This window comes from Opisthocomus hoazin, chromosome Z, assembly GCF_030867145.1.
Source record: "Opisthocomus hoazin isolate bOpiHoa1 chromosome Z, bOpiHoa1.hap1, whole genome shotgun sequence".
NCBI classification, from domain to species: domain Eukaryota; kingdom Metazoa; phylum Chordata; class Aves; order Opisthocomiformes; family Opisthocomidae; genus Opisthocomus; species Opisthocomus hoazin.
This window is the reverse complement of record NC_134454.1, coordinates 49,397,369-49,424,471: the sequence shown is the minus strand read 5'-3', so window position 1 is coordinate 49,424,471 and position 27,103 is coordinate 49,397,369. Positions and strand designations below refer to the sequence as shown.

The following is a 27,103-nucleotide window of genomic DNA, read 5'->3' as shown; positions in this document are numbered from 1 at the left end:
TAAAACGAATGGCTCTTGTGTACGGCCTGGACAGTATGTCTGTGAAACTCATTGCTGCAGAAGGCTGTTAAGGCTAAGAATACAGGAAACTTAAAAAAGAAATTGGATACTAGCAGGGTTATTACTGATATCCAGAATTATAATAATTAATGCTGTCAAAGTTTGAAAGAGATATTGTGTTTTTATAAAGTGTAACTTTATAAAGCAAATGATTTCATTACTTCTCTCCTTGTTTCCTAACCGTCACAATTAATATCCAAATGTTCCCTAAGATTAGTCTTATTTCCTGCTCAGCTAGTTGACAGACACTGCTGAGATTTGAACTCACAGCAGATGAGAGCAGATGGCTACCTTTGCTAACAGATTACTGTATCAGGATGTACAAACTGTCCAGCGCTGTCTCAATAAACTTCAACATATGATTTATAAAGTGAACATAATAGAAGAGGTCCATGATGCCTATAACGGGAATCATATTACAGCACTACTTAAAGTGCTGGGAGAATTGCCTAAGCAGTTATTGTATACTTGTGCTGATCTTCAAATCTTATTAGGCAAGATAGCATTGCCTGGAAAATTATTTGTCTACACTTTCATATCACTTCCTCTCTCATTTAATTTTTATTGAACTAATTGAACTTAAGGGGAAATTTGCAATACATATAGCTTCTGTTGAAGTTCTAGCAAACATATTAATGTGTTCACACTCACTTGATGGTTAATTGTCTGTATGGGACTTTTTACATAAACAAAAAAGTCTCTGCCGAACTTCTGTAGCTGCAAGTCCATGATAAAATTAAAGTAGTCTTAATTAAAAAAAAAGGAAAGAGAACCGTTGTTTCAGAATAAGAAAAGTCATTTGCAAGATCACGCATACATACCCTGCACAGCAGATGAGCTTGATTTTTGAGATGATAAATTACAGGTAAAACTTACCTGGAAAAATTGGTAATAAATGCCTCATAAAGGAGGCTAAGGGTTTTTACGGAGTGTAGCAGCTCCAAATGATGACACAGTATCTTTACAGAAACGTGATATTTCTAGCATGTTGCATAATTATTTGCTATGTAAATAAATACGAAATGTGAGGTCCTCTGTGCCTGACGTTTATTGATATTGCTTACATTATTTCTGAAGAGGGTGAGTCTATAATTCCTTGTGTTTTTTTAAGCATTAAGTGTATATTTACCCTTTGGGAATCTCCTATTGCTTTGGGTGCTGAAGAATGAGATACAGAGTGATTTATAGCTCTGTGAAATGGGGGAGGAGTCCTGATCCTTGCAAAATCTGGGCTTAGTTCCTAGTGAGTGGTACCATCTCACTGCTTTTCTGCTTTCTGAGGGCAATAGGGAAGGCTACTGGGATGCCTTGCATAGCAGGTCTGTGTGATTGCTAACCCTCTCTTCTGTCCTTTCTCCTCTGGTTTGATCTGTTCAGTGCTCTGTTTCCCTCACTTTGTACTGAAGACCTAGGTTTAGCCATGCTCTCTGTGAGCTGTGTCTCTGTATGAGAGGGAGGGCGGCAATGTCTTGTGTGATACTGGGAGCTAATGGGATTTTCTTGTTAGTGTTGTGGAGAACAGGGGGAATACCACAGTGTCAGTTTGTGGAAAATAGAGGTTGCTGTGCAACTGTTACAAGGAGACAGCTTAAATTTCCTGTTTAAAAGAATAAGGGAAGGGGTTTGTTTCATTTTGAAGTTGAAAACTGAAGTTAGGATAACTTCTATTTACCCACCTGAAACATTTCCGTATATAGTTAGCTTAATGTGTTTCCACATACAGTAGTGTTTTCTTGGGGCATGAAGTGGAGGAGATGCAGAAAAATGTTACATAGCAGCTGAAAGATTGTAATTATATGTTTCCAAAGGTGCTGTTGGTACTCCCTGACTGAGCAGTAACTGACCACAGTGAATATCTGATTTAGTGGTGTCTTTGCTTGCATTTATACAGCTTGCTTAGAATTGAGTGGTGTCTGTTTCTGTCAAATACAAATTCATGTGTTTTTTTTGTGTTGTTGTTTCTATCCTAGACGTGCCCTCAGCAAACTTAAGCAATTACAACATCACCGTGGTGGAAGGAAAGAGCATCACACTGTACTGTGATACTACTGGCGGGCCACCCCCTAATGTGTCCTGGGTGCTCACTAATCTTGTTTCAAACCATGAGGTAAGTTTTGTATTCAAATACGTGACAATTCAGAGACAGCTGATACCTGCTGAAGGTTGGGGTGAAGGTTCATGTCCAGCTTCAGTTAACTTTTTATTAAAAAGATGAAATAGAACATTAATGTTGGTTTTACATTGGTTACTTTCAATCCAAGGTGACTGCCACAGTACTTTTGATGAACGTCTGGCATTTGCTCATCAAGACCCTGATTTGCACTCTAGTTTTTGCATGTTCACTTGTAAATGAGAGTACTGTAGATTTTTGGAAGTAGTCTGGTTGAATTGGGGTACTGAAACATGAGGACTTTCTTGTTATCAGTAATACCTGCATGCAGAGAATAAATTTAATCTACCATAATCGTGAAAAAAACCTTATGTGTCTGGTTTTGTTATATTTTCCTGACAGAATCTTGGTGTGTTGGAATTTGATAGTAAATATTTTGTGGCTTGTTTAATATTCCTTCAACAAACAAAGCAACAACAGGAAGCCTTGGAAATTGAAGTAAAGGTTTTACTAAAAAGAATGGCGTATTTTTTTAATGAAGTGTGAAGAAGTTTCCTTAATAAAATCATCTAGGCAAAGTGAATTTTGTTTTCTGAGATCTTTGTGTTCTGTGTCACTGCTTTAGACTGTGTGCGCACTGGAGACAGAATAATTAAGTTCTTTCTGATGTAAGTGTTGATAAGGAGAGGCATATAAGCAGATCTTCAACATGTAGCTGCTGACCTCTTAAATTGCCATTATTTACACAATGGGCAAGACCCTCTGTTATTTACAGTTTTATGTCGTTGGCTTTCCTATGTTCATCATGGTGCATGCTGCCTAAAGCTTCCTGGTCTGTGCAAAGTGCAGGATGTGTACTTCCAAAACTGTTCCTGCTGTGCGGAAGAGGCAGGACCTCTGGGGTCTTGTAATCTTTGTACTTTCTTGCCTGAGGTCATTATATCAGGTCTATATAGAGTTTGACTAGCTTGTCTTTCAATTCTCATAAGTAAGAGCTCTGCAGAGCTCTAGGTTTATTTTTAAAATTTTCTCTAATCTGTATAACTACACAAAAGCATCAGTCGTCATCCAGAACAAGAAATTAAAAGTTTGGGGAACCTATGCCAAGTCGTGCTTGTTTTTCCTTTTTTTTTTCTTTTTGCTTTTCTTTTTTTTTTTTTTTTTCCTTTTGGAGTTATGAGCCAAAACAAACGTGGGATGCTGTTCAATAAGTGAGATCATCTCATTTTTTAACCCTCCTATCTTTGAAATGCCATGGTCAGTTTGCTTCAATCTTTCCAGAAATATTCTATCCTGGCGTCACTTCATCTTGAAATTTCAGAGGGGGTCATAGTATAGGCTAGCTACAACTGTAGTCTGTGGAACACGGTAATCTTTTCAGTAGCAGAAGAACAAGTGTCTTTTAAACCTCATTCACCATTTACAGCTATCCTTCACTTTTCTGTGAGTGTTGTTTTTGGTTTCCTTTCTCTCACTTGTGTGTCTCAGTTTCTGCCTCCATTTCTTTCACCTTCTGTGCTGCTCTTGCCTGTTTTCTCTCTCTTTCCTGTTTTACAAAGAGACACCTTAACAAAAGGTAAAACTAAAATCTAGTCCTGCAAAGCTAACTGTATGCTCTCAGTTTCTATACTGATATATAATCCGGTTGATTGGTTGACGTTGGTTAGAGTTTTCTTGCGCTAGATTTCAGCTCTGAGCCTGCCATTGAGCCCCTCTGCTTTTCAGTGCAGCTTTGAGCACTGCTCACCTCTGAGAGTCATGCATAAAGAAATGTGTGGTGGGGTGTTTGCTTTTCCACTCACCTCCCCTAGTGTCACACTGGAATTGAAGGGACGTTTAACTTCAGTGGAGTTCAGGTGTCATCTCAAGGTTCAAAATTTTGGTCACGCAGGATGGTGTGCAGGAGTGTTCCCACATGTGCCCATTGACTGCTGCGGAAAGTCACTGTGGTTTTACAGATGCAGTGTCTTATTTTTGTGTGCTCTCTGCAGCACTGCAGTGTGTGTGTATAGTAAGAAAAGTACCTCAAAAGCAGTTTTTAAAAATGATCCTAATTGTTGCTTATTTTCTGAATGTGTTTTGGTTCCTTTTCTACTTAAGAAAATACTCTAGCATTTTATGAAACATTCAAGTATGGAAAGATAATTATTTGGAGATTGTATGAAGGGCTTGGTTTAAGAAAACAGAAGTCTATAACAACTAGTTTTACTCAGGCCTGTTTGCTTTATTCACTGTTGCATAGCTGTGTATTCTATATGGCATTTAAGGCTGTAGATGGGCACTGAGCTTTCTCAGAAGAATCAAGATTTCTAAGAATTGTAATTCTTACCTTAATTAGCCTGTGCTTTTAAACACATAAAACAGTACTTGGGCTTAGGTAATGGAAGGTTTCATGAGAAGAAGAAGCTTCCAAGAGAAATTTGGCTAAGAAGTGGGGAGAAGGCACTTTGGTGTCAAGATACAGTAGAGATCAGAAGGCAGCAGCGGATGATGTCAAGCATGAGTATGAAGGAAAGAGACAAAAAGAAGAGTAAAGCAAGGATTGAACAGAATATAGGAGGGCCGAAAAAGTTCAAGGGGAGCAGAGACAGACCATAGAAATCAGTCATGAAGTGAGGGGGATGAGCAAGGGTGTGAGTAGAGAAAAACACATTTGTGTAGAGGGGAAATCATGTTTAAATAAAAGGCAGAAGCTGACAGTGACAGGACAGAAAAATGGTTGCATGCAGTGTTTGTAGCAGGACTTTCGGAGCTTTGAATCCACTGCCACTGACGATTACAATTGGTTCTGTAGGTGTCTTGTGTCTGTTTGGATAAGTCACTGAAGTAAGGCTGATTAGTTGCGGACTGATACAGCTAAAAGGAAGGGAAGATGAAAAATGCCATTTAGCTGTGGCAAATGATTCTCTCCCTCTGCCTTGCTCTTTATGCTGTGGTTTTCACATGCATGTTTTTCTGATCGCTTGTAGAGTGACACAAGTAAGAACCCTGCCTCACTAACCATAAAGAACGTTTCATCCATGGACAGCGGGCTGTGGATCTCCTGTGTAGCAGAGAACATTGTGGGAGAGGACCAAGCCTCTGCTGAGCTCACGGTATTCTGTACGTACACAGGCCTCCATACAGCTCCTGAGGCCAAACTGCATGGCCAGCAACTGTTTTGGGTGTAAATATTTTTTGGGCACACACGTTGTTGAAACAAAAACCCTTAAGGCATGTGAACTATCTGCTGCAGTTAATGCTGGAGTAATGCAACCAGCAGTTGTTGTGTTTATCTTTTTCAGCCCTGCATTCTGCAAAAAATGTATTTCTAAATGCTTTATCTTCCAGTTAGAACTGTATGTAAGTAAAGGTCTGAAACACAAAATACTCAATGGCACCATCAGCGTGGGAAGGTTTGTAATGGTGTGCAGGTACATACACACTGTCGCAGGAATTAAGAAGTGTGAATGCATCAAAAGGCTTGTAGAATTAATTATAAGAGACTACAAATGTTTACATTCTTATTACCTAAAGCAACAACTGCTTTGTGCAAAAAATAACACACTTGGAACATTTGTACTGCCAGATGTATATATATTTGTCATAGCTTTGAACAATATACTTATTTTTCAGGGTCAAGGAAGGGGGAAGGGACATGTAGTGTAGAGGCACTGGCTTTTTAGATCTAAGCTCAAGACTGAATTCATTTTAAGTGAACTAGACAGCATGTTTTCACAAGTTGCAACCCTCTGTTTAATTGAAGATGGGAATGGAACGCTTTGTAGATGGCAAACTGTTCAGCATGTGCTCATGACAGAGTAAACTAGAAAAATCACTGTAGATGTAGGTTCGTAGGATGAAATTGGATATGTAATAGCTATGGGAAGGGACAAACTAGAAATGTTTGAACAGTGTAAATGAGATTCTGAGCTTGGCACTATTATGAGTGATAAAAAGGAGTATAACTAGATGAAATTGGATGCAGTTAAGGATAAATATCAAGGCAGATTTCCCAATAGAGAAATAATGGGCAAGGTGTTGAAGTAATCTCCTAAGGGAAACAGAACAATTCTGTAAACTTAAGGCATTTAGCAGGTTTGAACAAAGAATGAGAAAATGTGCAGTAGAAAATCATCTTTCCCTGAGAGAAGAATCGAGGGAATGAAGTCATCTGTTCTGGCTTTGATTCTGTGAAGAAAATAACCTGAAACTTTGGATTCCTATCTGAACATGTTTCCAGTACTACTTGCTTTTGGCCGACTTCTAAGTATTTTCAGTAGTGTTGTGTTCCTTCAGCACTCCTGTGTGCCATTTTTTCAGCAGAGTAGAGCTAAAATGTCTCTTTCCCCTTCTCAGTGATGCAGTAACTGAACTTCCCACACCTTGCAGGGTTTAAGTGATTTGACAGGTGTTCAGTCTTTGTCTGAAACAGGTTTGTTTTCTTTCTTTCTAAAGAAAGGCTTCATTTCAATTATGTGCATAGTACCCTAGGCAGAGCAGGTGGGTTTCCCGTGTTAGTATCCTCCAAATATGTATCATTCCTGTTAATAATGTACTTTGGTCCTGATGAATGACAAATCCTTCCCTGATAACTGTGGGGGGAGGGAAGGAAGGGAGGAAAGACATGTTCAGAATATTCTGATGTTCTTCACTCTTTTTTCCAATATAGTTGCACCAAATATCACGTTTATTGAGTCTCCAACTCCGGACCACCACTGGTGTATTCCATTCACTGTGAAAGGGAACCCTAAGCCCACATTGCAGTGGTTCTATGAAGGGGCTATACTGAATGAGTCTGAGTACATCTGTACAAAAATACATGTTATCAATCAAAGTGAATACCATGGCTGCCTTCAGCTGGACAATCCTACCCACCTGAATAATGGTGCTTATACCTTACTGGCAAAGAATGAGTATGGAGAAGATGAAAAACGTGTCGATGCTCATTTCATGTCAGTGCCTGGAGATGGTGAGTATAATTTATTTTTTTTTAATATGTATTAGCAGTTGTAAATTGATGAGGCTGTGGAGACAGGGCTCCTGACCAGTTTAACTATTTTGGAGGAAGCTTTTTATATGCTTTTTTTTTTCCTCTCTGAATGAATGTCTTCAGGATTAGTTGTAAAATGATATTTTTCTTGAGCTTTTTCTTTTTGTTTATTAGATCTCAAGGAAGGCCATTCTAGGGCTCTGTAAATCTTCCCTTTGAGTAACCATCCTCAGTGCCAGCTAAGGCTGGTATAAGGTTTGTTTCTGAAGTGTTTTCTCAAGCCTCAGTTCTGATCCTGGAAAGCACTGAGTGCCAATTCAGCCACGCTGTAAGTTGTCTGCACTGCATATGAATGCAGCTAGGCAGTGTATCCAAGGATACGGGCATGCCTGTGTAGCACCTAGTGCCTTGTTGCAAAATCAATAGTGCAGTCCAGTGAGTTGATGATAATATGTTGTTTAGGACACCAGAGGGAGCTGGAGAGAAAACCAGTAACCCAGAGGCAGGATGGACAACATCTCAGGTCCTCACAGGCATTTTGATGTCCAGTTCTCATTTGTTTCGGTGGAGGCTGGGCACCTGCTTGCCTAGGACTATCCATGCTCAGGGTGATTGCTGCTAAGTACATGTGTCTTCAGTTCTAAAGGCTCCACCTCAGCCCTCCTAAAACTGTGTGAGCAGGCCTAAGGTGGGCTAACTCATTGAACTACATGGGCTGCTGTAAGCGATTTATGTTCACCATGGTTTGATCTTTTCCCACATTTTCAAAACCATATGTGAAGTGACTGTAAAACTAAGAAGGCATACATGTAAGCATATTGCTGTGTGTGGAAAAAACTGAGTGAACCTTGCACAGCTAGAGTGGAAATAAAGGCATCTTTTTGCACAATTAATTGCCCAGTCATATCTGAAAATATGAACATGTGTGTGCCTTTGGCTTTTTTAGCCATGGGATATAAATAGCTGCCTTCTTTTTTGAAACAGCAATGTGCAGTGCTAATGTTATCTGGCAGGAAAAAAAGTGAATATTTAAATTTTCTCTCCTACATTGTGGGCTACAGACAGTAAAAATACGGTCTGTATTTAACGTTTTCCCCTATCAGCTCAGTCCACTGTAAGGTTAGAGATGGCAGGTCTTTAGATTTCCCACCCTTAGAAGGAGAAGGTGAAGAGCTATTGTTTTGGTTTCGGCTGCCGCCGGCAACAAAAGCGCCACGCGGCCGCCCCTCCCCCCGCCGGCGTGCGGAGGAGAATGGAAAGAAAGAGGCAGAAACTGGTGGGTCGGGATAAGGGCAGTTTAACAGAACAGCAAACAGAGGGAAAACAGGAACAACAACGATACAAATAAGGAGAAAACACAACCACGAACCGCACAACAGCCGCTCTCCCGAAACCGGACCGGCGCTGCGCCCGCCCAAGCCGCGAGTGCCTTCCCGCCGCGCCGCCCCCCCCACCGGAACCCAGCGTGACGTCACAGGGTATGGAATACCGGGCTCTGTTTGGCCAGGTGGGGTCAGCCCCCCACCCCGCGGCTGTGCCCCTTCCTGGAGTCTGGTGAAAATTAACCCTGTCCTGGCCAAACCCAGGACAGCTATACAACCAGGCTTTATTTACTCCTGCTGTCCTTAGTGCTCCTCTCCTCTTTTTTCTCTGGAATTCTTCCTTAAATAGACTCATTACAGAAACATGCTATGGTTTTAGCTACTGTCATCCTCTAATACTGCATTATAACAGTTCAGTAAAACAGTTCACCTCATAGATGTTCTGTGTACGATGGAAGTTCTCTTACACCCTTATTATTTAATACAAACCTGGCTTCATTTTCTTAACAGAATAACAATTCCTCTGATACATTTAGGTGAGTTTATAATTTTTTGTCTTTGATCCAAATCCCTTTTAGTATTCTGTTTTTCCTTTATGCTTCTCCTCTGTACACTGAAGATTTCCCAGTTGTGTAGATAGAACTGTAGGTATCCTCCAAATTGGAAAGACAGCATTATTTATTTCTTCCATTCTCTTTATGCTCATAAGGAATGTAAGTCTCCCAAGATAATCTGTGCTGTGTTCTTTAAGCATTTCCCAAGCTCTGTAGTGGATTAAGCTTCACTAAAACAGTATAGAGGAAACTGGACTATGTATAGACAGGATGTAACTGCGTTAGAAACCAGTTCATGTGGTGAATGTCACCAAGCCAGTCTTAAAAATCAACAACAGGGGAAGCTGCGTATCTACTTAGCCTCCTCAATATTGTTTTCATTTTTTTTCTATAAGAATTATGGCATTGAGCTTTAGAAGACGTCACAACATTGTTGTCTCCTCCACTGAAGCTGGCATAAAAGCAAATGTTAAAAAACTAGAATCCTCTGTGCGTTGTATTACAATTTTTGTTTTGAACTATTACTGTTTAAAGCACTTGTCAGTCTTTTTCAAACCCTTAAAAGGCTTTTTCAGTGCTGTCGTTACTGTGTAGTTTCTTATTTTGGCCCACATATTGTACACTGAAGCATAAAGATGAAGGCCCACGCCCTGGGATTGTGTTCATTTCCGTGCCTTCATGACTGAATTAAATACCAGCCCTGACGTTTCATGGGGTGGGGTATACTCGCTGAGCTTTAAACTCATTCTCTGGTTATTGCATCACTTATGGGCAAATGCTTGGCAGGTAAAAACAAAAGAAAACAAACAAAAAAATCCCTCACCTATAATCCATATGTCTATCTAAATTAAATACAACTAAGTCTGAAGCATGTTCTGTCATCAACAGTGTAATACTCCACTTTCAAAGTTGTATCAAACATGATGAAGGCATGATTTGTGCTAAGATGCTCTCGACTTCCAGCATGCTACTTAAAGAACATTTTTCACTGGTCTGAGGATGCAGGCGTAAAGGAGAGGAAAGCATGTACCACAGTGGAATTTGGATTGAGTTAATGATAACGCAGTTAATGTTGTAAATTAAGACTTCGTTTTAAATATGAAGGCCTGGAAAAATAGATTGGGTATTCTATTAGCTAGATTTTTAACTAGCTTTAATCTGCTGAAGTTCTTGGATTCCACTGAAGCTGTTCTTGCTGAGGATGACTTGATTATTTGAGACTACACTGCAGCAAACAGTAAGCAAGAAATGTTCATGTTTTATTCTGGAGGCTGGTCTCATAGTTGATCCAAAACAGCTAACGAGTGTGGGAGAGATTTTTACCAATAAGAAGTATTTTTAATTGAGCTTATTCATCTACCAGCTCTGTACTCTAAAATTAAGCTGAAGGAATCCAAGTCACATAATATCTTGTCAAAGTAAAAGAATATGTTAAATACGCTTTAGAAGTAGCATCTTGCTTTTGCAGTGTAACAACATGGGGCTGTTTTGCAGAAGTATGTTTTTGGATTGAGTCTTTTGCTGCTGCTTTATTTTGAAAATGTCAACTTTAGAAAGAAAAGAGCAAGCAATACGAAGTGTAATTGATGTGGTATATAAAGATGAGTAAATAGGGTAAGTCTCTTTAATAGTTTATTTACACAACAATGTGTTCTAACAGAGACCAAAACAACAATGCTGTCTGTGTTTGCCTTAAAAATAATTGCTTATAAACATGCAGAATTACTGTGTGTGTTTTAATGTTAAAATAGCTTCAAATGATGATTTGATGACTGAGTATATAGGTTTTTATGTAGGGAATACTAAGTAGAAGTTTGGGTTTCGTCCAGCATCTTGATTTTTACAACTTTATTTGAAATGAACTATTTAGTTATATAAAAGGTATTTGAGTGGAGTTGAAGTCTTCTGAATTTACATCCCTGGCAGGATTTAGAGGTTAAACTAATCCAATTACTTAATCCCAGTTCCAGTAAACAGTAACAAAAATGTTGCCATTTAAGTTGGGAATAAAAACCTGGGAATTTTGGGGGGGGGGGTTTGGTTTTTTTTTTTTTTTTTTTTTTCTCATCAGATTACAGAAGGTAAACTAGAAATACTGTCTTTCAGCAGATGGATGTCTCATACTGGAAAAAGTGAATCCATGAACTTTTATGGTCAGAAAACCCTGGTCAAAAGCTGCTTGAGGACAGAGCACAAGCTTGCTTCACTTGTTATTTATTTCTGCAGATTGACATGACAGTTCTCATGGGGTCTATTAACCTATATCTCTGGATACTGGAATATCTTCAAATACATTTTAAAATAAACCTAATTTTCTGCTGCCATTCTGCAAATGGGTTGCAACTCTATTTAGTATTTTCTGCACAGATTCTCACGTGGTTGACATAAGCAGAAACAATGGTGTTCTGGTCATACTTCGCAGTGGCTTTATGCCAATATAATGCTACTGCTATGGTTTTACTGTATAGTACTGTTAACAGAACTATGCTTTTTGAAGTTTGATTCCTCTCTGGAGATTTTAACTACCTGTTAATTTTATTTCCAAACCAACAAAAAGAAAGAGTGAAAATACGGGAGAGATAATTAGGAGCCTACTACATAAGCTATGCTATAAATACATTATAGACCACAATGAACGGGTATGTTGAAATACAGCACAAGTATCTTTCAAAGCGTGAATAGTCTAATAGTATGGTAATTTCAGTGGACATTCTGTGCATTATACTCACATATGTGCTCAGCCTTACGTATGTGCAGTAATTAGAAGAAGCTGCAAATTGGAACTAGCAAAGTATAGAAAAGTGTAGGCTAGATGGGTATCCCTTTGCTTGTGTAAAGGCTGGCTTCCGAGGCATCTGACTGTTTCGGTAAGAGTTCTGTCTGTGTATCATCAGCTGTGCAGATGGCTTCTTGGAAGCTTCCTTTTACAGAGCAAATGAAACAGTGCTGCTTAGGTCATCACTACCTCTAGACTTTGGCGTGCCCACTCATACCTAAACTGGTTTGCTCTCACAGTGATTTAATAGCAAAATTTTTTCACCACGTAGAAGTCAGTGTTTGTTAATGCTCACTGAAGTCTGCTTCCGCTTAAGGTCAGGGAGAATTTTACCATTGATTTTTCAACAGGAATAAGTATTGTTACACTTATTCCAGATATACGTTAACAGCACAAAGCAGAATTTTGCCCAGTTGGGAAATAAGACTGCCTTTGCCAGAGCTAGTGCTGTGTGCATCAGTTGTTTCACAGGAAGCGAAATACTAACCTTTGGGATAGCTCTAAAATTGTTGTATATGAAATCTGATAAACAGGTGCTGCAATATATTGGTGCTGCTCTGCATTTGTGTAGGTGCTGATTATTGCTATTGCAAATAACATGTCAATTCTTAACAAAATTTTAAAGAAACCCTTATTCTTCCAGCATTTGCAATCTGTTTACAAAGCTTTTTCTTTTTTTTTGTTTTTCTCTTCTCCATGTACAGGTAGTGGCCCAATTGTGGATCCAGACGTTTATGGTATATATTTATTTCCTTTTTATTTGCTTTTAATAATAGAAATGAAGGAACTGAAACCATTAGAAGACTGCATGTCAGGCTTAGTTAAATTGAAATGGCACACATTATAACACAAGTCTAAAAAATACTTTGTATTCTTGCTTCTCCTGCCTTACATTATTTAAGATACATGAGGGCTATATGACATTTCACTTACTCTGCTGCTTCTGGTTCACATTAGGAGAAGCATAAACCCACTACTACAAATGGTTGTAGTTGATCTTCTGGGATGACAGCTGTCTGATGTAGCTCACAGGCATGAGATTTTGTGAACCTTTCAGAGGCATTTCTTGGAGGACAGTTCATGATTTCTCCTTATATAACTTAATTTATTTTTTCAGGGATGATTCCATACTTGTTTTGCCTCCAAAAAATGTACCCCTAAATCCCACTTAAAAATGAGGTTGGCACAAGTAAGTTTTCCTGTAGGCAGTTTGTTTTGTTCTGTGCGCTCATTTGTACCTTCTCTTAATCCTTCTTGCATAAGCAGACCATCAACCCAGTGATACCTGAGTGTGTGCCAGAAAATCTGATGACACAGTGTTCACATTAGTGTTTTAGTTAGGTGAAATGTTTTTTTCTGTACCTAGTGAAAGCCAGTGTGCACTAGAATAGAAGTTGTGGAATGGAAAGCAACTGGCTTGTTTTACATACAACTTCTGGTATACTTCTGGTGAGTAGGCAAGTCCATCCTAACCAACATACCCAAACACCCTTTAGCTTCCAGCAGGAGCTGGATCCTGTTTGGAGTACTTTTTATTTGGATGAAATGACCCATGACTCAAGTTTCCTTAAGCTGCTTTAGGTGTTATTGCTTTGATTCCATTCTACGTCATTAAACTTTAGCAAATGTCCAATTGAAGCATCAGTTTGGCTTTAAGTGCTTAGAAATACTAAAGGATAGCTTCCCCTCCCTCTCTTTCTGGATTCTTTTGTTGGGGGGTGGGGGGGAAGGTGGTGATTTGCACACTTTTTTACATGTGTTGTATTATATAAGCTGTATGCATGAAGATTTTGATTATGGGCTGTTTATCAAGGTCCTGATGCTGTTGTATGTCTTTAACCAGTGCTGTGCTTCATTTGACTTGGCTAGGCTTCTGCTGAGATGAGTGCTTCGAGTTGTGATAGCGGATCACAGCCTGCAAGACCTAGTCCTGATGAAAGCAGCCTTAATTTTTATTCCTGGCTTTTCTTTCTGCTGTTTGAAACTGCTGTCTTTGATCTTTATTTCAGTGACTCAGTGCTTGCTTTGAGAAACACTTTGTAGTCTAGAGTGTTTCCCTAATTATTGAAAATTCATGAGTCCAGATAGTGAGGTGAATAAATGAGGCTGGCTGGGAATTCTAGGAGCTGTTAACACTTCTGTGGAGAACCACTGCCTGCACGGCTGACAGTGCGACCCTGGGATGAGCCTCCCCCAGAGGCTGAGTGGTTTTCGTGACTTTTTCAGACTGCTCTATCTCTGTGCTAACATGTTTACCCACAACTTGGATTATGTTGGAAGGAAGATTTAAAGCACCTCCCCCTCTGCAGTCTTCCCTTTAAAATGCATTTTTCACACCTCCCTGCTAATCGTGTTGCAACTGTGCCTAGTGTAAAGGCAGAAGGCAGCAGCAGTGGAGTTGATCTTAATGGGCACTGGGACTAGCTGTGTGTCTGTCCTTCTGATGGCTGCGGGTGAAGTTAATGGGAGCTGCAGGGTACTTCCCTGCAAGGTTCGGGGTGCTGCAGGGCCAGGACATCCCCATGGGGGTCCATCAGGGCAGAGCCTGGCAGCCAGGCCCATCCCACTTCCCCAGCCAGCAGCAGCAGGGGGGGCCCGCATGGGCAGCCACAGCCCCAGGCATTGAGGACTGCCCTGGGGCCGAGGCCGGGCCATGGGGCCCCAGGTGGACCCGGCTTAGCAGGGCCCTCAGCCAGGCAGGGCTGGACTGCGAAGGGATGGAGACGGAGGTGATGGAGGGCGGGCAGGGGACCCCGACCTTGAGCACCCCTCTGCGCAGAGCAACACCCTTCGTAGCTGGTTTGGTCTGTCCCTTGGGAGCTAACCTTCTTTGTCCTGCGCACCGTGTGAGGTGATTTCCAAACGTTTTCCAGTAAGCACACAACGGCAAACAGAAAAAGTGATGAGGTCGCAGCAGGCCTGCGTGATGTCGTGTTTGCAGGGGGGAGGGGAAGGGAGCACCGGCTGCGTGGGGCACTGCCTGCAAGTCCACATCTTTGTGCCACGCCGCTGCTTCTAAGGTGGCTGTGAACGTGAGGGAGACGTTTGTGAAATGGCTGGAAAACGCTGCCGGGCTTCGGCTGTGGTTCGGCACCGGCGGAATCGTCAGAGGTGGCCGCGTGAGGCGCGTGGCGCTGGAGAACCTGGCCCAGAAGCGGTTACGAGTCCCACGTGGCAGGAGCCCAGAGGTGCGACCCCGTCTGTGTCGCGGTGCTCGCTGCCTGTGTCAGGATTTCATAGTGAAGCGGAGAGGGATTTGTTTTATGCGGAATTGACAGGTTTTAGCTGGATAGCTGTTGCGCGTGTTTTCCTTGCCTGGCTCACCCATTTCAAGAACGTTTGAAGATCTGGCAGTAGTTCAAGCGCTTCACAGTTACACAGCGGGGAATGACGACGCAACAACAGCTTACCGATGTGGCCTACTTTAGCTCTTGCCCATTTTAATATAAAAGTGCATTCAGAGCATTCACAGACCAGATCTGAAACACACTGCATAGTTCTCGTTAGTCCTTCAGGGTGTGATTTCCAGTAGTAGCTTCGTACAGATGTGAGCATAAACAGAACTGCGGGTAGTATCGGCTTTTGCCCACCACTGTTTGCAGGGAAAATTAAGAACAAAAAATTTCCCTCTTTGAAGTTCGTATTAGAGAGCCAGAGCAGTGAAGGCTTTAAATGCTTGTTTTATATACTGGTCTTCCAAAGCTGTGACAAATGTAGGGTTGGTGGAAACTATCTCTGTGAAGATTTTCCCAGCTAACTGTAAAGGCAGCCGAATCCGCAGACTGAGATACTTGTTATAAAGCAGGCTCTGCTTGCAAATGAGCGAAGCAGAAGTCTCCTCCTTTGCTGTGACAAAGCGTGCAGTCATGGTGCAGGTGGTCTGCACAGCACCTTACCCGAATGTCCAGGCTGCTTGTGAAGGTCAGTCGTGCGGTCAGGGTTTGTGCTGCCCAGAGTAAGGAGTGCTGTTGGTTTGCTGCTTGCTACTGTTCTTACTGCCTGGGAAGCTACAGGCATAGAGATGCAGTGCTGAGGCAGAGAATTCAAATGGTAAAAGACCAGGAAATTAAGTTGTTTTGCATGAAGGCTCAGTATGCTTAATAGGTGTTTTGGCTTGAAAGAGTCCTGTCCCTTGGTGTGCATAGTGTAGACCCAAACTAGGCTACGTGAGCTGATTAGAAAACCTGACTGTACTGACTGTAGCACTGGTGCCAGAGGTAGCTGTGTAGCTTTGTATACCAAAAAATCTGCAGCCTGCCGGGTAATTTGCGGAAAGTAAATGTGTTTGTGCATGCATGAAGATCTAAAGCTCAGTGCAGCTTTTTGCTAGCATTGCCAGCTGAGCTCTCTAGACTGGCCTTGGGAGCTGAAGAAGATAAACTCTAACCAAGGTGCAAGCCCTCCTTGCCCTTGCTCAGCAGCAGCTCTGTGGTCGAAAGAGTCCCTGCCTCTGCAGTTAGTGAGAGCATGCCTCTCCGCTCTGCTTTTTCACATTCACAGTTAAAATTTCATCTGTAGGCTTATGGCATTGATTTTAATTGAAACATGTAAAGAAAGAACACAGTTAATTGCAAATTTAAATTACAGTGCTGAAGGTGCATTTTGTAATAGATGCAGTTATTGCCCCTGTTTGTTTCTTTCATCTGCACACAGTATGGTCATAAAATTGAGACATTATGTATATTTCCAGATGTAACTATAAAATACATGCATTTTTAACTTTTGTTTTAATGCACGTTTCTCTAAGTTTGTATGTATACTATTTAATTCTTTAATTTGAATAATTTTGACAGGAGATCATGGACTTTAAATATCTGTGTTTTGTTTTAAAATAATTATAAATACTTAAGCCATGCTCAGTCTTTTGATGGAATAGTTCTGGATTCACCCCTGCAGATCTGGCAGTGGAATTATTTTGATAAATCACATTTCTTCATACCATCTCAGGCTCTTAATTTTTTAAAGGTTTACCAGATAACAGTTTATGATGCTAAACTATAACCTCAGTGCATGGAACAGTATTTTTTATTACTTTTAAATGAAGAAAAACAGCTATTTTAGATTTGATAGTAATAAATGAGCTAAAAACCCATCTGCCACATTCTTCTCAGCTAAACGAAAGTCCCCAAGCTAGTTTCTAAGACTGTCCTATATTTGGCTGAATACAAGGCTGGATAAGTTCAGTGTACAGGGCAGTCTTTCATTTTTAATGGGAAGTCAGAAGCACATAAAAATAACTTCAGGGATGGAGTTCTTACTTAACTCTGGTTTTTCCAGTAGAGATACACATTATGGTGTAGATCACTTTTCAAGTTTGTCAGTCACAACACATTTGTTCAATTATCTGCCACAGGGATGCTCCAAAAAATGTTCCAGCTACATAAGCAATTATGCATTGTTTCCAAAGAGCTCAGAGTCCTGTGCATTGTTAGTGGCCTTACCATCTTACAGACCAGAACTAATAAAGACAACCCTCTCCCCTCTAAGGTTATGAAATTATAAAAGCAACCTTTTTTCCTTTCCTAAGAGTATGAAACCACGCCTAATGATCTTGGAGACACCACAAATAACAGTAATCAGATCACCTCTACGGATGTTTCCAACAAAGAGAATGAAGATAGCATCACTGTAAGTATATACATTGTTTCCTGATCTGTAATCTTGGCAGACTTTCTGGCTGTACAACTCATCAATCTGTGGAGATTGTAACAGGACCTTGAGCTACTGGAACACAGGAGCTATTACTGTGTTGTGATCAAAACTCAGAAAAAAGAAAAAAAAAGCAAATCAATGCTCCCCACTCTTGTCGTCCCACTGTTTTTTGAAACTGAATAGCTTTTCAGTCCAGGTATAAATGCTGCTTGTTTTGTTTCATGCATTTCCGAACAACTAACTAATCTTTTAGTCTGAGAATTGTCTTCTAATTTTAGCCAAGGAGAGCAACTCTGTATTTACAAAAAGGTATCCAAGGTAATTTGAAGATTTTTGTTTGAATTCCAGTCCTGGGGTCAGCTGCTTCTTACAGAGAGGATGTGCTGCAATGAACTTTCAGATTCTAATTTTGTATTTTTAAAACATGATTTCATGTAGGTTTTCGATCAAATAATTTGCATTAGATTTTAGTATGAATAGCTCAATTCGTGGACCTCCTCCTTTGCTGCCTTACCTCTCATGCTCTCCTGAACTGGATTGTTGGAAACTGGTGGTGGGTGGCCAGCCTGGTTGATAATTCAGCCTCCCTGCATCAGTGAGTCCATAAAGCAGCAGGCAGTGGAGAGCGTGTGTGTTCGTGAACCAGAGAGCAGACTGTTAGTTGGGACACTGTGGTAAAAATTTAGGAGGATCCCAGACAGTCTTGTCTCAAGTGGTAATGGAATCATTGATTGGCTGAGGTTGGAAGGGACCTCCAGAAATCCTCTGGTCCAGTCCCCCCTGCTTGAAGCCTGGCCAGCATGGTTGCTCAGGGTTGTGTCTGCTCTGGTTTTGATAACCTCCAGGGGTGGAGACTCCATAGCCACTCCAGGCAGTCTGTGCCAGTGTTCAACCACCCTCGCAGTAAAAATCTTTCCTGTGTGCTTTTTTACGTGTTTTCTTGTAACATGCCACTCTGCTGGAAGGGAAAGGGGTGATGTTCACTGCCTCCCACCTGCCTTGAATGTGTAGTATGTTGTTCTCTGAGGTGTCTGAATCTCTGTTCTCTGCAGGACAGAAGAAATCTCAACAAGTGGCTGTTTTCTGTACTCTTTGATCTAAGTGCAAATGTTTCCCAGTTGAAATGAATCTCTTTACCTAACTAGGTTAATCTGGATGTACGCTGAATGTCTTTGAAGGTAGTTCATGAGAACAAAAGAAGCAGATCTGTTTGTGTCCTCTTTTTTTAGGTGTATGTTGTGGTGGGAATTGCAGCACTCGTGTGCACTGGCTTGGTAGTAATGCTCATTATTCTGAAGTTTGGAAGACACTCTAAGTTTGGGATGAAAGGTAAGCAGGGTTGTTTTTTATACCTTCCAGAGTTGTTGTGGGTTGTATGGGCTGATACTATAGGCTTCTTCACTGACAGCAGTCAGAAGAACTAGATGAAATGCCATCACATTTATTGTTTCATGTATTCATCACATTTAGTGTTTCATTTATTCATCAGGTAAGTAAGGGCAGAGGTAGATGTAGACAGAGTGTAGAATTTTGGATCAAGCTCTGCTACTTCTCTTTTTTTCTTATGACAAATCCCATTTCTCTCCCTTCTGCTGCAAAGTCCGCTGGGACACTTCCTGAGGTAAAATATTACTTGAGTCAGTGTAGGTAGGAAGAACACAGGAAATGAAATATATTCTGATATGAGTTTGGATACAACAATTTGACGAGGGTCTATGCTGTACGTAAGAGGTACTTAAGACCATACTACAATATCATGTTAAGGTGATAGATTCAAGGGAAAATTATGGTGAGAGTGGAAAGTGCTTTTGCAGTGGATCCTGTCGTACTGGTGCGTTCTGACCGATGCATTTGCTTGAGCTTCTGTTTGTATCTCACAAAATAGCAGCTGGAGAGAGCAGCAAGTGCTCATGTCCCTGTGGAAGGGGGAAATCTCAGCCCTTTCGCTTGTTCACATATTTATTTTACAGCCATATTTATTTTATGTAACATGGAGGTACCTGCAGCAACTCCATTACTGTATAATTTTACTGATATAATCAGTCTGTGACTGGTGTTGTGGTTGAAATTGTATTAAAAAACAAAAAAGGTAAAAAACACTTGCCATCTTGCTGGGAGGACTAAAGGTGCTTTGCTGTGTGCTAAAGGACAGCTGTGAGCTTTTGTTCCTCAGATGTGTAAATGAGGGTCTGTGGAGAGAGTGGTAAGTAATCTTTTGGTAGACGCCTGTTAACCGCACGTCCTTCCTCTCAGCTATGCTTATGACACAGTATCACATGGACGTGTATATTGATAGCCCTTACTTGCTCTTGACAAGTGCTCTTTTCAGGGATATCTGCTGTATATTTTGTGTTTCTGTATTGTGTTTAGAGGACAGTTCCTGGAACTGTCAAATCCTGGAAGATTTGAGTAGAGCAGAAATGTAGTTGGTGCAGATTAGCTTGCTGGGGTGGTAACCTGTGCTCTCAGCTCCTTCTGATACAACATAGTCTCTGCTCTTTGGGGTAACATTAAATGAGGACAGTCATTGTGAAATACCATGTTTAGCAACATGAAGCCAGCAGGGTGGAGCTGCAGAGTTTTGGCCAAAGACTAGAAAAAACTTTCTGTGATTGAATAACAGTTCAGCGTAAATTTTATTTGTGTCTGAAGCTTTCTGAATTGCATTTACAGAGCTGAAGTAGGTGGATGCTAAATGAAAGCAATGATGAGAAATCTCTGATGTTAGCTCGTTAGAGCTGGATGCTTGTTAGGTTTTTCAAAATCTGCATCAAATAGTTCAACATGACGTACTGGAGGAACTAGGAAGTAAACTCTTTCCTGAGGGAGAATGCACAGAGTATATTTTGTGTGGTAACATGTTAAGTTACCTCCCAGGAAGTTCTTTACATGCTGGTTGTTTTTTAGTATCTTCATGCTCACAAAAACAGTGTTTATGCCTGATGAGTAAGTTTGACCTCAGTAGTTTTGTGTTGCATAATTGTCCATGTAGATCATATTTTGGTAAGGATATGCTTTTGGGGAAATGGCTATATGAAATTAGGAAGAGGCAGCAACCTCATATATGGAGTTTATTTTATTCTTTAAATTTGGCCAATGATTGTTAGGAAGATCAGTAGAACGAATTCACAGTTCAGGTACGCTCCTTCGAAAACTAATCACAGGCATGGTATGTGTGGTAATGGTGAAATGTTGCTGTGAGCTACAAATAACTCTTGAATGTTTCATTAGAAAGGAGTGACCTTCAGTTGTCCCTGAAATGAACTTCAGACTTTTCCAAAGCTTGGATTCACACCTGAGCTTCACAGTGTGGATCTATCCACAGTCCAGAGTCCCAGAAACACTCTCTCTGTTCATCACCATCAGTGTTACTGAATTTATATTAAAGCAATATTTAAAGACCTGAGATTAAAACACAAATCGATGTGCAATACCCAGACTAATAATAAAATATTACCTGCTCTGAAAAGCCTGCAGCATAAGTATATATTGAGAATTCATAAATGAAGATAAACAGCCTGGGGTATTTGAGCATGAGGAAAAGCAAAGGTGAAGAGAAATTTTTTGCGGTCAGTATTGATCGGTACAATACATTTAAAATGCATATCTTGGAAATTCTGAATAGAAGGATCAAGCCAGCTACCTCTGAACTCATGGAGTTGTTTGCTGTTGAATTCAGTGACAGCAAAATTAGTCCCAACGTAGTATACAGTCATCATGTTATAGTTGGTGGTTTAATAATCAGTCTTAGTAGGGAAGAGGGAAGGAATAAATTATGCAGTTTGCGATTGAAAATATTTATAAATCCAGATAAAAAAATCTTGTTTTCAAATATTCCCCCAAATTTTCATGAATATTTTGCATTCATAAGAAGGAACTTCCTGAGTTATATCAGGCAGAAATACACAAAAAGCTGTGCTTCATTTTTATGTTACTTTATGAGAACACAATACTGTCACCTCAGACAGCCTGTCATTGAGTATCTCCCCACACTGTCACATCAGACACCCTGTCATTGAGTATCTCCCCACCCTTCTTCAGCAAGCAGTTTGGAAAAAAGCCAAAATAGTCACTCAGTAACTGAAGCAATCAGACTGGCACTCGATATTTTTCAGGTAACTGTGTACGTGGAAAAAAATATTCCACTGAAAATCAGAAGAAAAAGTGTGTAAATGGACAATCAGGACTGTGTCCTGCGGGAAATGTCTTTCTGTGAGGGATGAAATTTTCACCCCATTTGGGCTCACAGCAGGCATCTACAGCTTCTTGAAGACATTGTTTTATGCCTCATATTTTTAAATGCCATTTTATATCATCTTTTGCACCGACATCATCCGACATCATCTGCTCACTTCTTAGACTGTCTCCTTGCTGAGTGCTGTGCTTAAAGAGCTGGAGCATGGTTGGAGTGTGGAACTGACAGTGGTGTCTGAGCTGTACTGCATCAGAACTGCCCGTGCCTGGAAGCGCTGCACGTGCTGAAGAGCTGCAGAGACTGCCACAGAGTTCGTATGCCCGTGTTGTCTTCTTTCCATTACTGTACTGAGCACAGAAGAGTCCAGTTTATGTGATAGGGAGCACCAGGTCCTGTGGGAGCTTCCAGTACTTTGGCAGTACTGATCAATCTCTTGTCAAGCTCCATGGAAGAGCTGTATAAAAATAACTTACCCTGTCATTTTGTGTGTCAAAGGTGAGGGGACAACTTAGGATACGTTCATTTCACTCAGTTACCTTTCTAAATTGTAGTAGTAGAGGGTTTTTGCAGGTAAGAAGGACAAGCAGAGCACTTGTTCACCACCCCTAACAAAATAAAAAAGTTTTGTTCATGGTGGTCTGGATTCTGGTTGTAGTTGGGTTGCACTGTAGGAGGTAATTGTTTTATTTCTTGACTTGCTTCTTTTCACTCTGTCTTTTAGAGCTAGGGGAAATACTGAGTTCTGATGATTGACTTCAGGAACAGTATTAGTACAAAACTGGTCTGTGATGTGTGCTGGAAGAGTCTTAAAATAGGGTTAGTGCAAAAAAACCAATACTGCTCTTGCTACTCTGTGGATATACTCTCATGTTGTGCTAGACTTCCCGACTTCCATTGCAAAATTCATCAGAGTAACTGGTGAAACATAATTCTCTCTATGTCTGTGCTTGTGTACATTTTAAACACCTTCTTACACAGGGTCTACTGATAACAGCTTTGTGTGGAAAGCTTTTGGTTGCTTGGATCTGGAGGTGAGGATTTTAGACCCTTGCAAGATGCTGAAGTATAAATGCTGAAAGCTTCAGTTCATTTCTTAGATGTATTCATTAAGATTTGTGGGTTGCTCTTACAAAACACCTTGGCTTGCTTGCTTGCTGGAGGATGTGAAAGTGCTTATGGTGGGAATTCACTGAAGGCTGCCAAGACAGCTCTTACCATTTTGGATGTATTTCTGACTCCATCTAACCATCCTATGAAACAGAAAAATAACAGGGGACCTGGAGTAGAGAAGACAACAGAAGGTTCGTGAACTCCCTGAGAGGATTAGTGGGAGAATAATTCTAGTCCTGTCTTATTCTACCTCCAATGTTGAAAAATAAATGGAAAAAAACAACTAGTTGCAGCATAACCAACCTGATACACAGCGTGCAGATGTTAATTTGGCAGTATGCCACTAAGCATGAATGGAAGGATGGAGGAAACTAGTGGAAGATACATCAGTAGCTAAAGTTTGAAATAGCGTAATTCAGTTAAAAGGATGAAAACATTTTTTGCTGATTTGAACTGCCGTAAATTTTAGCACAGCGTGTCCCTATCCCAGCAGCAACACAATATCCTTAGTGTTCCTTGCTTGCTAGGAAAGCTGGAAGTGGTTGGTTGTGAACAAGATTATTATCACAGCTGCTTTACTGTAGAGAAAAACAGAGCTTCTGCAGGTTTTACCAAAGCCAGAAAGGAGAGAGAACCCACTCCTTCTCAAAGCAACACCTTCTGTCTTTTGAGAAGTTAACAAATAGAATATAAGTAGAGTGAAACATATACGTACTTAATCCTTTTGGACTGATAGGGGTTTTTTTGAATGTTTGTATGAAGTTTCTGTCAGTGTTTTGAGCTGTGTGCAGTAGTGCAGAGGTAAAGGATCAAACAGTCTGAAAATCCCATTGTACTTAGGCAGTGCCAGATATCTTCTCGTGTCTGTGGGCTTGAGTGTCATGCTTTGAAAGGTGCTTCTTCCTTCATTGAGTGCTACCTAAACAGAAGTCCTGACTATGAATGCTTTGCTATTTCCAGTCTTTCAAGTCTGTGCAGTTCAGAGAACAGATATTTGTCTTTCTCTGGTCAGCTAATGACATTGTATGGGTTGATTTAAGAAAGAAAACAGTGTCCATTTTAGGACACCCCAAAATACTACCTTTCCTTCAAGCCCTTGCTAGCTGCTTGCCATCATTTTTGAGTGTAAGTTTAAAATTTGCACTATGAGTCAGGATGCTGTGCTCTTTCACCAAGCTGATTAAAAATTGTGAACACACCCATGGATTTTGCCTGCCAAAGTCAAAACAGGGTATTTTCTTTTACTTCTTGACAGCTTTTTCTTTCAAGTGATTTCAGTAACTTTTGTACTGGGCCATGAACCTCCTTGAAAACTTTTTAATTAAAAGCACTGGTTATTCCAACAGGAGCACACTGATAGTCAGTGAATATAATTTCTTCTTTTTGTGTCATTCACTGCTTTGTTTTTGCTTGTCAATTCTTGTTGCATTTTGAGCTTTGGTCCAAAAGACATTACAGGAGAGGGTGACTTTGAACTCATCTTCAGTTGCAGCATATTTCTCAGTTGTCTTACAGTATTTTAGTTTGGGTAAGAAACACTGTACAACTGCGTGAAAAAAGCCTCCTTACAAAGTAGTATGTTATTCTGACACGATGCATCCATGATGACTTAAAGTCTTTAACACTCATTTACCTGGGTAATTGTATTTACATGACTATAAATACAGTACTGTCCAGGTAAGAGTAGAGTGCTTTACTGTTTTGTCTGAACATGATTGTTTATTGAGGCTTTTGCATATGCTTTTGGATATAACTTTAGGGCCAGCAGGAAAAATCTTTTCTGTCTTATTTATCTGTAAGCATATAGCAAATGATCATTGTATTCTCTGCTTTAATACATTTTACTTGGCTCCACATTGTTGTGGGAGAGTGGGTGATTGCAAGAGTCTTCAAAATAAACCCTGCTTCATTCATATTGGTGATTAAAGAGTTCGGATTTTGGAGAGTTTAGATGACTCTGTAAGAGTGGTTTGAAGTACTGATATGGGAAAAGGGAGAGCTGTTCTGTTGATTATTAACTTATGTGTTATCACAGGTACTGCTTAATCAATTGAGTTGCTTATAGACTAGGAGAAGAATTAAATGCAGTTAGAATAGAAGTTTTACTCCTTTTAATTCTAAACCAAGTAAAAAATAAAAGCTTTGCAACTTTAGCTAAGACCTACAGTTTGACAAGTATGATCTGATATTCAGATTCGTCTGCAATAAACTTGCAATGAGAGATTCCTGGACAATTTTGCCTTGTGTGCCACGTAATTAGGAAGATCAGTTTGTAGCTGGGGAACATGTTTACTGCTTGATCTTCATCAAGTCACAGAAATCCTGAAATTTTTGAGTTTCCACTCGTACCCATGGAATTGATTTTGTGCTGTGTTGTACCTACTCAAATGCTGATTCTGTGGGCGTTGATTCTTTAATGTCTTTAGAACATTTCATTATTTAGTCAATGAGCAGAATATAAAAGAAGGATTAATTCATGTGAGTCAGTGTCGTAAGAGAAGATATAGAAAAAAAGGAATGTGCTCAAATTCGCAGTATTTTTAGTGAGTAGACATGTAAAGGCAATGATGATATTGCTCATCTGAACCACACACAAGAAGCTATTTTTGTCTGACACTGGCATTCCAGTCACTGCAGTCACATGCAGATCATACTTAGAATTGTCCATCTAAGTTGCATCACTTGTATAATGGGGGCAGCAATATTTACTTACCACACAAACATTTGGAAGATAGAGCTATTAATGCTTCTAAGTACATTACTCTGAAGAAGCAAATTGCTATAAATACTTCAAAGAATGAGAGTTCTTATGAACTGATCCGTGAAAGTCATTTTGTGTAAAGGATTTTACAAAGATCTTAAATTATTTAAGTCACCATTCTTTTGTGTTCCCATAAAGAGGTGCCTCTTAAAGCATTGTTCTTGGGCCATGTCACCGTATCAGAACATACAGTTAGACATTTCTAGCTTTCCATTGTTATTTTTTATATACAGTTTAGTTTGTAGATCTCAGCTATCTGTTTCTGTCTGCTACTAGTTTTTCTGAGTCTGATCCTAAAGTGCAAGGTACAAGAGAGGACCATAGCTCTGGTTCTGCAGTAGGAACAAGCCAGCGAACAACATGTCCCATATATAATAAGGAATTGAAGGAGCCATTGCAAAACTGAAGCTGGGAAATTTTTAATGATGAGGTGGTGCATTTGGTTATGATCTCCTTTGGTTGCAAATTTCAAACTCAGATGTCATGACTGCGGCAGAAAAGGAGTTATTAACCTGAGAGCTTTTCATGATTCAGACTACTATACTGATGGATACTACCAACACAGGAAAATTATCTGAGGCCTCGTGTCTGTTACTAGTGAAAATGTGTGGAAAGCAAGTGTAAACAAGTACTTATTTTATTCCAGTCGCCCTCCCCCTAAAAGAAGTATAGAAGGAGGCGATGGAATGAAGAAGTGCGTATATATGTGGTGTGCGTGAAGCGGGAGGAAATGGAGAACTAGGGGGATGCTGAGTAGAGAACAGCTTAGAGACAAAATAGCAATAGACTGAAGAGAAATGAGAATAATAATGGATGCAGTGGAAATGAGGAGAACTGAAAATCGTAGTTTCCAGGGCTCTACGCTGATACGGGCTGAGGCTTACATGAATAGCACAGCTCCTAGATCAAGATAGTGGCAGAAGAGAAAAATCAGTTTTAAACACGTGAACTGCAGAGACCCAATGCCATGTTCAACCTACATCCACATTTTCTTCACAAGTCTTTGTTTTACAGAGCGCAGAGTTTCTCTTATAGTTTCTTATGTGCAAAGGGTAAACACTTATCTGCTTTTATATGAACTTTTGCCCACGTGAAGATCCTGGTGGTCTGGGAATGCATTAGTTTATGAGGGCAAATTGTGTTTTAGTCCATGGAGAATTTTAGAGGCAAATGAGCCTGGACATAGGAGGGAACACAAGGACAACAGGAATGGGAGGTGGGAGTGAAGGTGAGTCATCATAATTAAATGTTTACTTGTAATCAGAATGAGACTGAGCACAAAGATAGGTTGGAAGAAGTACTCGGATGTGGGGAGTGAATGGGAAGAAAGAAAAGGAGCAAAGAATAACAAAGCCAGCCTATGTAATTTATTATTTATTTATAAGTGGCCCCTGTTCTTCAACACTTGAAGTGCTATTTACTATAAAGTACAGATGTGCTTGGTTACGATCACTGTTTGAGGAAGTGTTGAGGCTAGATGATTCTAGGAAACTAGATGCTAAAAATCAAGCATTTCTTAAACAACATAGGTGGGAACATGGATAGTAAATAAGTAGAAGGTATTCATGGTAGAAATGAGGTCCGTTGTATG

General features: G+C 40.3%; 1 protein-coding gene across 3 annotated transcripts in view; it reads left to right on the top strand.

Annotated features, from left to right (window-relative positions):
• NTRK2 (neurotrophic receptor tyrosine kinase 2) overlaps window positions 1-27,103 on the top strand; it is a 212,830-nt gene that overhangs the window by 43,820 nt on the left and 141,907 nt on the right. For all 3 annotated transcript variants that reach the window (XM_075446957.1, XM_075446956.1, XM_075446958.1), the window contains exons 6-11: window positions 2,031-2,167; window positions 5,140-5,272; window positions 6,822-7,121; window positions 12,499-12,531; window positions 17,322-17,422; window positions 18,676-18,775. In XM_075446957.1, coding sequence (XP_075303072.1) covers window positions 2,031-2,167; window positions 5,140-5,272; window positions 6,822-7,121; window positions 12,499-12,531; window positions 17,322-17,422; window positions 18,676-18,775 — 804 coding nt within the window. The remainder of the gene's footprint in view (window positions 1-2,030; window positions 2,168-5,139; window positions 5,273-6,821; window positions 7,122-12,498; window positions 12,532-17,321; window positions 17,423-18,675; window positions 18,776-27,103) is intronic.